At 52.4% G+C, this 14,565-nt stretch overlaps 1 protein-coding gene across 1 annotated transcript in view; it reads right to left on the bottom strand.

Moving 5' to 3' along the window:
* EPHB1 (EPH receptor B1) overlaps positions 1-7,833 on the bottom strand; it is a 53,552-nt gene extending 45,719 nt beyond the window's left edge. Inside the window, 2 exon segments of the mRNA XM_035900051.1 lie at positions 4,305-4,369; positions 7,803-7,833. Of these exon segments, the coding sequence (XP_035755944.1) occupies positions 4,305-4,369; positions 7,803-7,833 (96 nt within the window).
* Positions 7,834-14,565: the final 6,732 nt, after the last annotated feature.

Here is a 14,565-nt window from a genome sequence, read left to right as displayed (position 1 = left end):
GCGGCAGCCCATGAGCCTCGGAGGTGCCACTCACCCTGCATGGGGCAGGGCTGGGCTGGAGGAAGGATCCCAAAGTGGGGCAGGAATGTGGTCGTAGACACATGACACGATGCACGTACCTGGGTCAGCACCAGAAGAAACCTTCACCCTCTTGCCCACGCATGCCTGCTCCCCTCTCCCCATCGCTCCCAGATGATGCTAAAACATCTTTCCCACGTGGGCAACCACCTTAACTGCCCCAAAGAGGACATAAAAATGGGTAGAATGATGGTCCAGGCACCCGGAGGCAGGAGGGAAAGCAGCATACAAGGCTACAGCTTCATTAAAGCCTGAGCCAGCACGTGGGCTGGAAAGCGAGCCTGACCCCAGGCTCTCGGCACGATGGGATCATTTCCCCCAGCAAAGAAAAACTAACTAAATAAAACATTACCGCCGTGGAGAGAGAGAATATAGATTTGCAATTCGATTTATAGAAGGGCATTAATATAATCCAGGCTACAATTTCAATTAAGGGACAGCGGCAAACTGTGAATAGTCTATAGTGGCATTAGAGTCCTACAGACAGATTTACAACCTCATAATCCATTCATTTTAACTAATCCATGTTTACAGTCTCCTCATAACAGCATTATTCATATGGCAATCTTTAAGCAGCACTCTGAATATCATGCATAATTTCCAGGAGCTATACCAGCGCTTGCGCATTTGTGCTTACATGGGGACACAACAGCGGACGGGTGACACCGACCTGCCCCGTAGCATTGAGTCTTCCTAAAGAGCTGATGCACCACAACCAGCCCTGCAACCTTACAGGTTCTACCCTCTTCCATTTTCCATTATACTGCCATGTTCCTCACCTGCTCCCCAAGCTTCCTCCTTGTAAACTGCAGCCCTGATGTAAAACAACACAGGGTTTTATTTTGTTTTCAAAGCAGAGTCCTCTGCACGCTGCCAACAAGCGCAGCAGAACATTTGCTCCTGGGCCCACCTACGTGGCTCTGCTAAGCTTAAGCAAAGATCACAGCTCAAGGTTGCACACTGTTGTTATGCGATGTTTACCAAACCAGCAATAAAACCTCATGCATCCAACCAAACGCTCTCACTTCTCATCCCACGCCACAAAAGCACTGCAAAAACCCCTCTTCACCCTAGACAAGATGTGTAGATTCAACACTCCTTCATTACCAGACACCTTTTCACATGAGAAAGCTGCCAGGTCCTCTCTGACCGAAGGGGTTGGCATTGTTTCCTGTTCTCACCTGGGCTTTGTATTACAGCCCTGTCATCCAATTAATGCCAGGCAACGAGCTCTCTTCCAGCACTCGCCCACCAGCATAACACTGACCCCACTGCTCCACTCTTTGCAGCGGGAAAATCCTCTTCATCCCGCTCGCTGGCTCCTTCCACCAAATGCTTTGCTGCTTTTTTTTTTTTTTGGAGGGGGGAAGTTGCAAACAGAGCCTCAAAACTCAGAGCCAAAACCTGCCAGCGGACTCTGCCGCATTCAGGGACCCAGCACACTGGGCTGCCCATGGCTGGGAGTGACATGGAATGCCACTTGGAAAACCCTGGTGAGGGTTTGGGGCTGGATCCTGATGCTCCCTTGGGCATCCCTTGGGTTGAGCGCTCCAGCAACCAGGCACTGAAGAGCAGCAGGTCCCCATGGCTGGAAAGACCCATGGTGCCAGTGGCTGCTGCTGTTGATGCTCTAACAGAGACAAATGCATCGTTCTGAGGAGATCCCACTAAATAATTCACACACATCTGGGGATTAAGACAACGTTATTCTCTGTCTCCACTGAGATTTAAAGCATGCCCATCGGGAAGAGCAGGAGGAGAACCCATGTCCCGCCACGGCAAGAGCCTGGGGGAACGGGCTGATGCCCCAGCAGCAGCCAGGAGCCCCTCTCTCATCCTCCCATCTCCTCCCTCCTGCCCCAAGGAGCAAGAAGGTCCCATTTATAGATGGCTGCTGCTCTTCTCTCTCTTATTTCTTTGCTTCCCTCTCTGGTTCCCCTCTTGTCTGCTTGTTCCTGTGATGCTATGGCTTGTCACTAAGCCCCAACACAAGGCTGCCAGCGCGCTCTCAATTTTTGGACGGAGGAAGGCAGGGCAGAGGGGAAGCTTTTCATTTCTTACCCCAGCTTTCAGCAGTCTGGGCTGAAAAAGAAACAGCACAGTCCTAGGGTGGCTGCTTTTGGAAATTGAAGACTAAAGAAAAGACCAACTAAATTGGGGTCTTTGTTGACTCCAACACAAGCAGAAATCCCCATATGTATCTTAGCATCTCTGCACCAAGCTGCTTGGATGGGTCACGGTCTGCAAACCCTCCCTGGCAGCCGTGCCCTGGTCAAGCCTCACCCAAATACTGGCCATTACCACCAGACAAGCTGAGAAGTGGTACAAATCTGCCCTCAAATACTTGTTGTGAACTATTAAATAGGAAAACCCCTAAAACTCAGTGCTGTAACTGGGCAGCTCATGAAGACTACAGCTCACCTGGAGCAAGAGGAAGACATTGCTTATTTTCCACTGGCGGCCAACCTACTCCAAAACCTGCCTCCGCTGGGACGTGATACCTACGGGGGGTTCACTCCAGGAGTCCAAAATACACCTTAAGATGCTCCATATCCACCCAGCAAAGCACCTGATGCTACAAAGAAAAGCCCAGTTCACAAGGAAAGGGACTCCACAGGGGACATCACACTCTCCAACAGATGCTACAGACTGACCCTGTGGCCTTTTAAATAAAGGACTTGGCATTTTAAAATACTTCGTGGAAGATCTAATATATGGTCCTGCAAAGACTCACCAGTAAGTCTCAGAGGAACAAGAGTTGGATGGATGCAGCGGGGTACACAGAGAGATCCTAGAATCCCAGAAGGGCAGGGGTTGGAAGGGCCCTCCAGGGATCACCCAGCCCAACCCCCCTGCTCAAGCAGCCTCACCCAGAGCAGGGTGCACAGGACATCGTCCAGGTGGGGGTTGAAGATCTCCAGAGAAGGAGACTCCACAGCCCCCCTGGGCAGCCTGTGCCAGGGCTTGGTCACCCTCCAAGTCAAGAAGTTCTTCCTCATGTTCAACTGGAACCTCTCATGCTTCAGTTTGTGCCCATTGCCCCTTGTCCTGGCGCTGGGCACCACTGAGAAGAGTCTGGCTCCGTCCTTGTGACACCCACCCTTAAGATATTTGTACGTGTTGATGAGATCCCCTCTCAGTTTTCTCTTCTCCAGGCTAAAGATGCCGGGGGGCACGGGCTGGGGAGAGGCTTTGCTCTGCTGCTCCGCAGAGGGCAAGACCGCTGTGCCTTACGACGCAAGCCGTACGGGCTTTCAGTGATGGCAGCTGCAGGCAGCTATTTATATCCTCATCTCCATCACCTGCATGTGCGGCCCCCCTGCATTTTGCCAGCAATTTATCTGGAAGCGGATTTTCTCCCAAAGCAATTCAGCAGCAAAGCCGCACATTGCAAGGGCCTCTGACGTGCCTGCAGAGCATTTCGTGCCTGCTGCACGTGCAGTTCAGCTTTGGTGACGGTGTGCAATCTCATTTCTTTTGAAGACCTGGCGAAGCCAGTCTCACCCTAACAGAGATGCAGGCTGGCATCCTTTCCTCTTTGGTGCCACATCCTGCAGTCCTCAGGGACGGACCCCGCTGCTGTACCCACCCCTGCCTGTCCCACTGCCATGCCCATCCATCAGCTCGCATCCCCTCCCACCGCCGCTCCTCTTCCCCCCACGACCAGCTCCATCTCTCACTTTCTCTGCCAGGGGAATGTGAGTCAGGTTATTTTATGCTTCCATTCCTCAAAGGCTCGTATTATATAAAAAAGATGTTTTAAGTGCCTCAGGGTGTTTTGTTCCTCATTACTTCATAAAAGTGACATTAATAGCCAGGGAAGAGCACTGCCGAGTGCAATTACGGATGATGTTCCCAGGTATGAAAGCTGTTTTGAGCCTGCTAATGTTTCCTAATTACAAGCCTTTTGGCACGGGGAGAGGGAAGGCGCGAGCAGGGGGATAGAGAGCGGTGATGGGGCTGGACCCTTCACCTGGAAGGAGGACAGAGTGCGGGGATGGAGAAAAGCTCCATCTTCACCAAGACCCTGGGACCGGTTCAAGGAAGGGACACTCAGCCCTGGACCAGCAACGCAGCACGGCACCGTGCCGCCCTGGCCGCCCCACATCAGCCCAATGGGGCTCCGCTGCTCCCACTGCTACCTCCCCGGCTCCCCACTAGCCTTTTTGTATAAATAGCGTGGAACCCCGCGAGATCACATGATGAGCCGGAGGAGCGGCACTTACCCCTGAAGGAGGGTTGGCAGTCCAGCCCAGCTCGGCCGTCGCCGTCCGCGTATCCATCAAAGTTTCTGAGGAAACAGAAGAAAAGCAAACCAGTTACTCCCAAAGTTACGAGCACAGAGCCACAGAAAAACGTTCAGTTGCTTTTACAGAGCGCGCAGCCAACTCTTGGAGCCGCTCAGAAATAAAGCAGCAGGTGCCTTAATATATCAGCACACGGAGCAAATGGTGCAGGACAAGACTCTCTGCAAAAAGTCACAGCCCGCGCTTCCATCTCTGACCCTCCCAAGCCTAGAAAAGGAAAAGAGCCTTACCGACTAGAAAAAAAAAAAAGAACAAAAAAAAAATCAAGAAGGACACCACATTTTGTGGCATCTTTACACTCACGAGCAAAACCCTGCCTAAATCCAAGCGGCGAGTTTGCATTAACCGCCTGGGAAGCGGCAAGCGGCTGGGGGAAAGCCTCCCCCAGCGCCTGCGCACGGGCTTTTCGGCAGGTCCCGCCCGACTCGCTGGCAGCTACCACTTCGCTCCGCAACGCCAGGCATCCCCTTCCACGCACTAAGTCTGGCCGGTGCCCTGACTCGTCCTTGCGGACAGTTATTGTTTGTCAGAGTGAATGCAAATAGGTGAATACAAATCACATCGCTGGAGCGGCGTTCCTCTGCTGGGGGCCTTTTGGTGGAGGATTTGGTGGGAAATGTTTAAAAGCTGTAAGACAGCTGACATTTCTCTACTTTTATCCTTTAAAAAAAAAAAAAAAACCACCAACCAACAAAACACAACAAGAATAATAGTGAGAGCAACAACATATAGAAACAGATGGGAAAAATCCTCAAGGTTTTATTTATTTGTTTGCAGCAAGCAGACATGCAGATTAATTTCCTCGATTCCTGCGTCTCAACCAAATGGGAGGAGGAGATGTGCTGCCGGCGGCTGGCATAGCTGAGCATCCCCCGTCCCTCCCCTTTCCTCCGTGGCCCCAGGTACTCACAGCAGCTTTGCAGTGCCAGGAAAACGGGTGCAACCAGAGAAATAAAGGTCAGGAAATCAAAACCAGCCCAGGAATACGAACTGCTGCCGGACTGCTGCTTTTAATCTCTCTGCGCCTGCTCCAGCAATCGCAAGCGGGAAACAAGACTCCTATTAATCTTCCCAACCCTCCCTTTGCCGGCTGTGTCGGGATGGGAGGCTGGAGAAGCGTGACCGGGAACTCCCCACCCTGCCACAAGTGATAAACGCTCCCTCTTCCAAAATCCCGGTCGGAGCTGCTGACCCAGCCTGGCTCCCAGAGAGGTGAGAGGGTCCACAGAGGCAACCCCCCTGCCCAAGAGATGGAGTGAAAAGGCACTTGGGGAGCTTTCAAAGCTTCTGCACCCCTAACAGGTCCCAGGATGCTGCTGTGGCACTGCTGGGGGGGGGCTGGAAAGCCCACAGCCCATTGCAGCCGTGCTTTGCATGGTGCTTTGCACAGTGCCAGCCCGTTCCTGCTCACCATGCCCTCAGAGAGACGACTTTCAGCCCTGGTCCGTGCAGAGAACAGAACACCGCAGCACATCTCCATCTGCAACTTCAGCCCCTTTCTTCTTGGCAGAAGTCAGCCAAAAACTACACATCCTACCTGCAACTCCTCCCTGACCCCGTATGGGGCTGGGGGCTTGTGCTCCAGACCTCCAGGGAGTTTCTGTTCCCACCACCCTCCACCTTCCCCCTGCCACAGAGCTTCCCTTCCCTTGCAAACAGCCCCATGCCTCGTTAAGCAGTCATTAATCATCCCTATGGCCCTTCAGATAAGCAGGCAGATGTGCCCATGCATAAATCGATGTGAAGGTGGAAGCAAAGGGCCGTGCAAACATCTCCCAGTCCCTCCTTCCAGCAGGGCTTTGCGGGGAGGGGTGCTCCAAGAGCCTCTAAAATGCTCAGTGTTCTCCCCCGCAGCGAACAGGGCATCCTTGTGCCAAGAAGGGGAAACTGAGACAGCAGAGCTCAGGGTGACGCAGGGAGTGCAGCCAGGCTGGGACCCAGCTCACCCAAACCCTGCGGTACATAGGGACACGCTCAGCTAAAGGAAAGGCACTTCTTGCAAGGGTTTATTCAGAAAGGATTTTCATTCCATCATCTCCCTTCCTGTTCCACGCACTCACAGCTTCCTTCCCCGGGCATTTTTTTTTTTTTTTTTTTCCAGTGGGGAGGTGACAGAGGAATGTACTTTTGATAAAGTACAGCCGCAGCACGGGACGGTAGCACGCAAGGATCAGCTTTGCTCCGAGGTGGCATCCACCAGGATCCCTCCCGGTGGCTCCCTCCCCAAAATCTCAGCCCTTCCCTCCTGCTCTGTTCCTCCCCAAAGGCTCCACAATTTGGAAAGAAAGCGGGAAGGCAGAGCAGCAATGCTGGTGCGGCACACAGCAGCTCCCAAAGCAGGAGACTTCTAAATAACTAAATAAATAGAGAAATAAATTGAAAAGAACCACAGAGCAGCTTTCATTTTGGAGGTTTCCAGAGTCCTAAGGGTGTCCTGTTGCCAGGGAGGTCGCACCCGCAAAGTTTCCAACACAGATGCGTAACTTGGACTTCAACAGCTCCGTGTTTCTAAAACAATTTGCAGACCAAAGAAAAAAGTGGGCTGGGAGCCACTGCTAAAAGCCTGAGCCCCTACGGACCAGATCTCCTACTCAGATCCGGGTGGGTTTGGTTTTTTTAGATGAAATAAAATGATTAAATCCCTCCTTTCAGCCCAAATTCCTCCTGAGCTCACCCAAACTCCATACTGCAGAGGTACTGGCACCAGAAGGACTTGGCTGAGCAACTTCCCATTGACCTCTGCTATTTCCTCTTGCAGGAACTCTTGGATTTTCCTTCATTTTCTGGGACGTCCGAGTGACGCTGTGACCCTGGGGGAAACCCCGCAGGGACATTTACAGCCAGGCAGCTCGGAGCCAAGGCTCTGCCGAGCACCCTCCTTCAGCAAGGGAGTGGTTTGCAGAGACCGGTGCCCCTTGCCCCAAGGTCCTGCAGAGAAAGGGAGGACACCCAGCGCTCACACCTCCATCTCTTGGCTGCAAAACACTGCTGCTGGTGGGGGGACACGGGGATCAACCCCCTGGCCATCCACCATGTGGGAGTGGGCAAAGGAGGGACAGGCGGTAAGTAAAATCCCTCTGCTCTGCCTCCTAACAAGCAGATTACCGTGGACCAGCACCGGAGCATCATTAACCAGCAGAGAAACCACACGGACACCTCACACCTCTCCTCCCACGCTCCTCTTGCCTGCCTCGTCATGCTGCAAGGACCAGTCTTGGTAATTTGGCACTGGGCATTAATGAACCAGGGCCCTGCCTGGGGCAGAGAGGAGGTCCTGCTGGGAGAGGTGCCCTCGTCCACGCAGCCTGGGCAGCCCCCCCGGGGGTGTCAGCGCAGGGGGACATCATCTCCCCATGCCTCGGACGACTAGCACAGCATCGTTAGCCACGTTGGGTGAACCACGCGCCGCGTGCCCACCTGCGCCAGCCACTGCCTGCGCCTCTGCCATGCCAGCGGACAGGCTAGGTGGCCCAGCAGGCAAGCGTGGGCAAACTGCTGCCCTCCCCCTGCCTGCTCAGTGTACCGCTCCTCCAGCAACCCCTTCCATGCCTGACTGCCGGCACAGGGGATGCAATGCTCTGCTCGACACACTCGCTTGGAGGAGTCTTCAGGACCTGAACCTCCATCGAAAGCAGCTGACCAGGCTGTAAAGGTTGAAGCCCTCGTTAGGGAGAAGACGAGCTCTGCTACAGCGAGGCGAGCTCTCTTAGAGTGAAGAATCTTCAGCTGTATACAGTAGATTTTCTTTAATGGACACATTACTTTAAACTAAGCCTTCGCCATCTGTTCCAGTCCCTAATTATCAATACAAAAACAAACGTCTACTCACAATTACACTCGTAACGAGTAAAGATGCCAGCAATTAGAATGCACCAGCATCCTCGCTGCCGAGCAGCACATCCATCTGTGATGGCACTTCGCAATCCAGGCGGGGAGGACTCGCTGCCATCCTGGGCTCCCCGCACCCCCCCAGGCAAACGGGTGCAAGATGCAGCCGGAGCCGATGCTTGCAGTGGGATAAGCTGTGTCTCAGAGGAGCAAAGGGTGGGCTGGCATTCTCAAGGGGGAAAATAAGCGATTTGAGTAGCCAGGCGTGGAGCAGGGCAGCATGGGATCCACCGTGGAAGCCTTCATTTCACACCAGCAGATGCCGTCTCGCCAACCACCCTTCCCGATAGGATTTAAGGCTTTTCAAAAAAAACCTTTCTGAGCTACCTAAAACGAAGTGGAACTTAATTCCTGAAATCCCCAGCCTGAAACCTGTATTTCAGACCTCCCCAGCGTGGAGGACTCCTGCCAATCACACGTGACTTCTAACTGGCAGGGAGCTGGGTCTGGCTGTGGGCAGAGAGAGATGGAGACAAGGAGGCCAACCCAACCTGACCACGTTTCAATGTTGTCATCTGGAAAGAAGGAGATACAATGACAAATTTTCTGCTCAGGGAGGCCAGGAAGAAACTTCTACAAGTGCTGCACTCCTCGATAGATGCCTCAGGGACACGGTCCCACTTCCCAAGGCAAGAAGCAGCAGCTGTCGCTCCTGCACGAAGATAACGGCTCGAACCAGCCTAAGGCACTCGAAAGCAAATGCTTGGGCATATGCAAACAGACGCAGGCATGTCTAAGACGACCAAGAGGAAAAAGATAGAAATTAAGCAAAATAAGGAGAGAGGAGGCTTGATAACAACAGATGGGTAGAGGGAGATTTGGAAAGGATGCCAGCTGCTGGAAATAAGCCCCCCCAAGATGCATGGGGAGCAGAAAAGAGCTGAACTTTTGGAGGGAGAGGGGAGACGGGAGGGCAGCCATCGAGCATGGGGTTGGGCATGTGGGGCCATGCGGGGCGCAGGTCCTGGGTCCGGAGAGGCAGAGGATGCTCTGCAGGTGGGATCTTCAGAGACTCATCCCGATGTGCCCTCGCAGGGCACAAAGCGAGCCTGAGCAAGTGCCGATGGGGTCGGTGCATGCTCCAGCCCCATGGCACGTCCCCTGGGCAGTCCCAGCCCCACGGCATGACTTTCCGATAGGGAACAGCAGCGAGACTTCTTTTTCCATAAGCAAAGCACCATATTTCCCCCCCTCTAATTCATGTTCCTAAATGCCAAGCTTGCTTTCTACCCCCTCTTTCTCTCCCGAGAGCTTCAGCAAAATCAGCCCAAGGCAAGCGCACAGCTTGGGAAGCTTCTGTCCAAGTTTGGTGACATTACCAGAGAGAGGGAACAATAGAGAAACAGAGCCAAGACGCTTTATTACAAAGGCAAGCGCTAAATAACATTAACTGCTTTGATGCTGCAAGCTCTGCCTTCCCGCGGTCATCATGACCTCAAGTCGAGCCCGGATTGCATCACGGCTTTTGTTACCGCTACCTACACGCTCGTGGTTTGCATCGCTTCTCTCAACGTCAACACAAAGAAAGTCCCAGTGGAATAATTTGAATTTAATTCTCGCTATCCCCCATAGATTAAGGGAGTTCAAGCACACACCAGGAGGTTGCCCAAGTAATTCCAGGTTGCTCTCCGTGCCCATGCTTCTAACCACAACACCCCATGGACGCAGTCCAGGTTTGCCTGTGCAAGGTTTCAATATATCCCGAACTTTCGGGCTGAGCTGGGAAAAAGCATTAACACAAGATCCGCGCGGCTCTGCCTCGGGCACCGGGCTTCTGGCTGCACATCCCACCCAAAAAGTCTCTTCTGCGGGAGGACTCCCCATCTGGTTTCTGCTCCTAATTGGGAGAGAGCACTGCTGCTCGCCCTTCATGCCGTGAAGGAGCCAGCAGCTGCGTGGTGCGAACGCCACGACATCACCCAGAGGGTTTAATTACGGCACTGGAGAGGCGGGCAGGGTTAGAGCGGGATCGGCCGCTCCCCTTGGATAAGCACTGCTGCTCTGAACAGTTTCCCGAGAGCATCAGCTTCCGAAAGAGCCGCTTACAGTATCTATACACTTTCAATCAAAAATATTACAGCAACAACTAATTACATCCCATCATTCCCATGGCTCTCTGCCTTTAATGGGTGCATTTTGCTGCTACAGAATGATGGTGAAACTGCTCTGGAAGTGCATAACGAGCTCTCCCCATCAATCTCCCGCGGGTTCGTTATGAAGGATTACCCGCCGAATAACAAACCCAGTCGAGAAGGGAGAGGATGCACTAAACAACAACAAAACAAGCCAACATGAAACATTTTCCACTTGCATTTTCAAGGAAACTGTTGATGCTTTGGGGTCTGTATGAACCTCTCAGGGGAGAGGAGCAGCCGTGCCTGCTCCGCAAAGACATCTCAGCTGTGTCACCACCATCCACAGCCACTGGGAAAAGATCTGCGGTGGCCAAAGAAAACCCGCTTTTGGTTGGAAAGGGAAAGAATTTATATACATCAGGCGAGGAACAAGCATGCTGTGTCAATTTGTGACGGGATGCATTAAGCTGCGGCCACACAGCGCAGCCCTGGACCTCCTCCGGGATCTCCCGTCAGCGGCATGGATTTCAGCACGCAATGAAGATGCATCGCAGCAGGGCGGGCGATAACTTAATGAAGCTCAGATTTGGGGGTGTTTGCTCAGCAACTACAGAACAACTTTATCAATAAACCGCTGCCTGCTGTGACTGTGGGATGAAACGCTCTAATTACAAGCAGCAAACACTATCCATATCAGGATATAGTAAATTGAAATACGCTGGTTGATGGGCCTGGAAGCGCCCAATAAAATACCTGCTTAAATTTTTGCAAGCATGCATGCGTGCATGCACACACACGCAGCCAACCCAGCATATCAGGCAAGAGAAAAGTGCAGACAAAAAACCAACCCCTCTGCTGAGCTCCATGCCTAACACAGGCTAAAAAAGCTGGGGAGACAACGTAAAGCGTGGACCGTAAGGACCACATCCCCTTTACCAACACGTCCCTGTAGACCATGCGGAGGAGACCCAATGCCAACATTGCCCCTTGGTTTTCAAGCTTGACCTGGCGCAAGTACGTGGTGTTGGAGGAGCTCAGCCAGAGCCATACAATCCATTTATCATAATCCTACGGAGGAGAGATACAGTAAATCAAAGAGACAACCTGCCTGCAAATAAATCACAGGGGGCAGGGAGAGGGGGAGAAGAATAGCGAGGGAAAGCGAACTGCAGAGGGAGAGATAAGTGAGAGGGAAGGAAACAACAGAGAATTACCAAAAAAAGCGCCCATCACAGGGGAAAAAAAAGACAAAGGGGACCAAATCAAATATAAAGATAGGAGAGAGAAGATAGGGCCTTCAATACCTTTTGTTTAGGAGAGAGAAGGTAAGGCCTTCAATACCTTTTGTTTTCCAAACTGTAAACCTATTTTAGAAAATTTGGGAATGAGTTTTAACCCACCGAGCTCAAACCAGACACAGGAAGCAATGGGGAAATCTCAGGATGGCACGTTACAGGTAACCCAACATTTTCCAAATATAAGGCGCTCGTTTGCTCCTATAGTGACAAAGCCAGTTGCCGATATCATACTTTTTATAACTGCACGCAGGCCACAGACATACAAAATCCACACCTACTCTAGGCGTAGATCATAGTCCATACGTTAAGTATTTACAGATGGGCGCAGGTGGGTTTACAACCCAGAGTCAAGCAGCAACAAGGGCAAAGAGTGCGCGTTAATGAACGCTCTGGTCCACCAAGACAGACGCAACCACCCCGAGAGCCCAGCTCTTCCACCACGCCACCACCAGAGGAGCAATCCGGGGCTGCAAGATGACAAGGCTATCTATTCCAGGAGAACATTTTCCAGACCAATGTCACTACGCATTTAAATCCTCATCTTTGCTTTCTCAAGGCTGGGTTGCCAGCAAACATCACTGAACACCACCCCGAAAATCACCATATGTCAAGCTTGGCAGTTACTCGTTTCATCCTCCAGAAGATGTGAAACAGGAACTCAGCCACCCAGGGATGAGCAGAGGCTTTCCCAGAAACCCCACCCTCCAAAAAGCTTGTGAAGCTGCCCAGGAGCAGTAGCACCCTACAACTTCAAGGTCCAGCTAAGTGGTGTGGGAAGACCCAGCTTCAATGAGGGTTTGCTTAGGTTGGGGAAAGGCAATCGTCCGCTCTTTGCCATCCAACACTATCACCACCCAGGAGCACAAGCCAAAGCGGATGAAGGCTGAAGGTTGGGAGCCTGAGGACACTCTAACCCTTCTCATGCAGTTGCGAGGCCTCGGCATGAGCTGGGCACAGCAGCCTCATACCACTGGACTTCTTGGGTGGACACCAGCTGGCTTGGACAACCATCTCACCAGCCATGTGAGCAAAGAGGATCCAGTACCCCAAACCCATTGTACATCCCAGCAGAAGCACAGTGCCTCAAGGGATGGCAAGGATAACCCAAACATCAGGGAGCAATGTCAACAACTTTGCATTTTCTGCTACTTTTGTGTAGCTCACTTGTTGGTCAACAGCTGTGTACCAGCATTGGCTGCACACGGCATGCTCCAGCCAGGTTGAATGGAAGCAAGTGAGCTCACCCAGAAGAAGGACACTCTGCCAGAAGCTCAGAGAAGAGGGGGCTTGATCTTCATCATGCTATGCGAAAGCAAGAAGCCCCAAAAAGAGAAGGAAAAAAAAAAAAAAAACCACAAAAGAAAAGAGCAGGGTTTGAGATTTCATAGACAAGGGCTGTGGAAGCCTGATGAGTTCAGTGGAACTGGGCTCCTAATCAACTGGGATTCCCTTGGAAATTACAGCCTCTACATACAGAATTAGTTGACTGAGAAGACAGAACAGCCATAAACATCAGCAGCATCCACAATCGCATGTGCCAGGATAAATTAAAAGGACGCGCAGCCTTCACGCCTAGATACATGCAGGATGTTTGCCCGTGGGATTGCAGGGGGATCTCCCCAGCAGCGTGCTCACACATGTCTTACAGCTGCACCGTGCTTGGCTACAAAGCCAACCTTCAAGGCCACCAGCGCAGAGGCAACGCTGGAGTAGGTGCAATAAGTTTTGCTGAACTCATGCACCAGACATGTCCCCCCATTCCCTGCGGCTCTCCTGCCCAGCTGGATTTATTTTGCCTTACTCCAGGATAGCACTGCCTATGAGGAAAGCTCTAAAAATCAAAACATTTATCCTGCATTTCCTTACACGCCATCACTTCTTTAGAGATTCAGGATGAGTCATTGTCTTGGACCACGTTCTCCAGAAAAGCTTCGCACTCGCTACAAAAACATGCATCTTGCAGACCCCTAAATCTAAAATGCCAGCCGTGCTGTCAGAGAGCCCTCACAACGAGAAATGCACCTGGCATCGTCCAGCTCCTATTTACTAGATCTTATTTTAAAATGTCAAAGGGATTCTGCATGAGCTACGAACATGACAGACTGCTCAGACAGTGAGCGAGCCCCATCGGAGGACTCGGGGTTAGAGAGCAGCATGCCTTCGCCCATGCTCACCGAGTCCTCATCAATTCCCCCCCCCAACACCAAAATTCTGGGGAAAAAGCTTCCCTTTTCACCCCAACAACCCCCCCCCCCAGCTGCCAACAGCCAAATCCAGACTGCTCAGTTGAGCTAGAAACCGATTTCCCACCCCTGCCCAAAATTATTGGCTTGCAAAGAAAAAGCGCAGCTCTGGACAAGCAAGCACAGGGCAAGCTTACCAGCACGGCCCCGGCACAGAACTGCTGCAGCCAGACTGAACCTGTACTTTTTTTTTTTTAAGCAGCATCCAACACATACTAAAGCCTTCAGGGTGCCAGCCAATTATTTTCAGGTGTTAATAAGAACCGAACAACAGCAACAGCATTGCTGGTCTGAGGATGCGTCCTGAGGATCCCCCACTTGCGAGCTGGGGGTCTCAGGTGGGAGAGGGGGGTAGGCAGGGAAGTGAGGACAGAAATGCACAGGGATGCTCCAGTTGCCACTGGAGATGACAAGCTCAGGCCCCCCGCGCCGCCTTCCCTCCCAGCACCGGCCGCCGTGCTGCCGAGCATTGTCTCTCCATTTTTTGCACCATATGGAGTCAGCTTGCGAGTGCAAATGAGGCAAAGAGCGTGAGAGGCAAAGGGAAATAAATCTGTGCTGCCGCGGCAGCGCGCGGGGCTGCCGGCAGCACGGGGAAGCCTCCATCGGGACACGGCCGGGATGGGGGAAGGCTCTGATCTCATCATCCCTGGGGATGCCTTGGCAGAGAGCCCCC

The sequence above is a fragment of the Egretta garzetta genome, unplaced genomic scaffold (genome assembly GCF_000687185.1).
Source record: "Egretta garzetta isolate BGI_Z169 unplaced genomic scaffold, ASM68718v1 scaffold448, whole genome shotgun sequence".
NCBI lineage: Eukaryota > Metazoa > Chordata > Aves > Pelecaniformes > Ardeidae > Egretta > Egretta garzetta.
The sequence above is the reverse complement of the archived record's forward strand: the minus strand, read 5'-3'. Positions and strand labels throughout refer to the sequence as shown.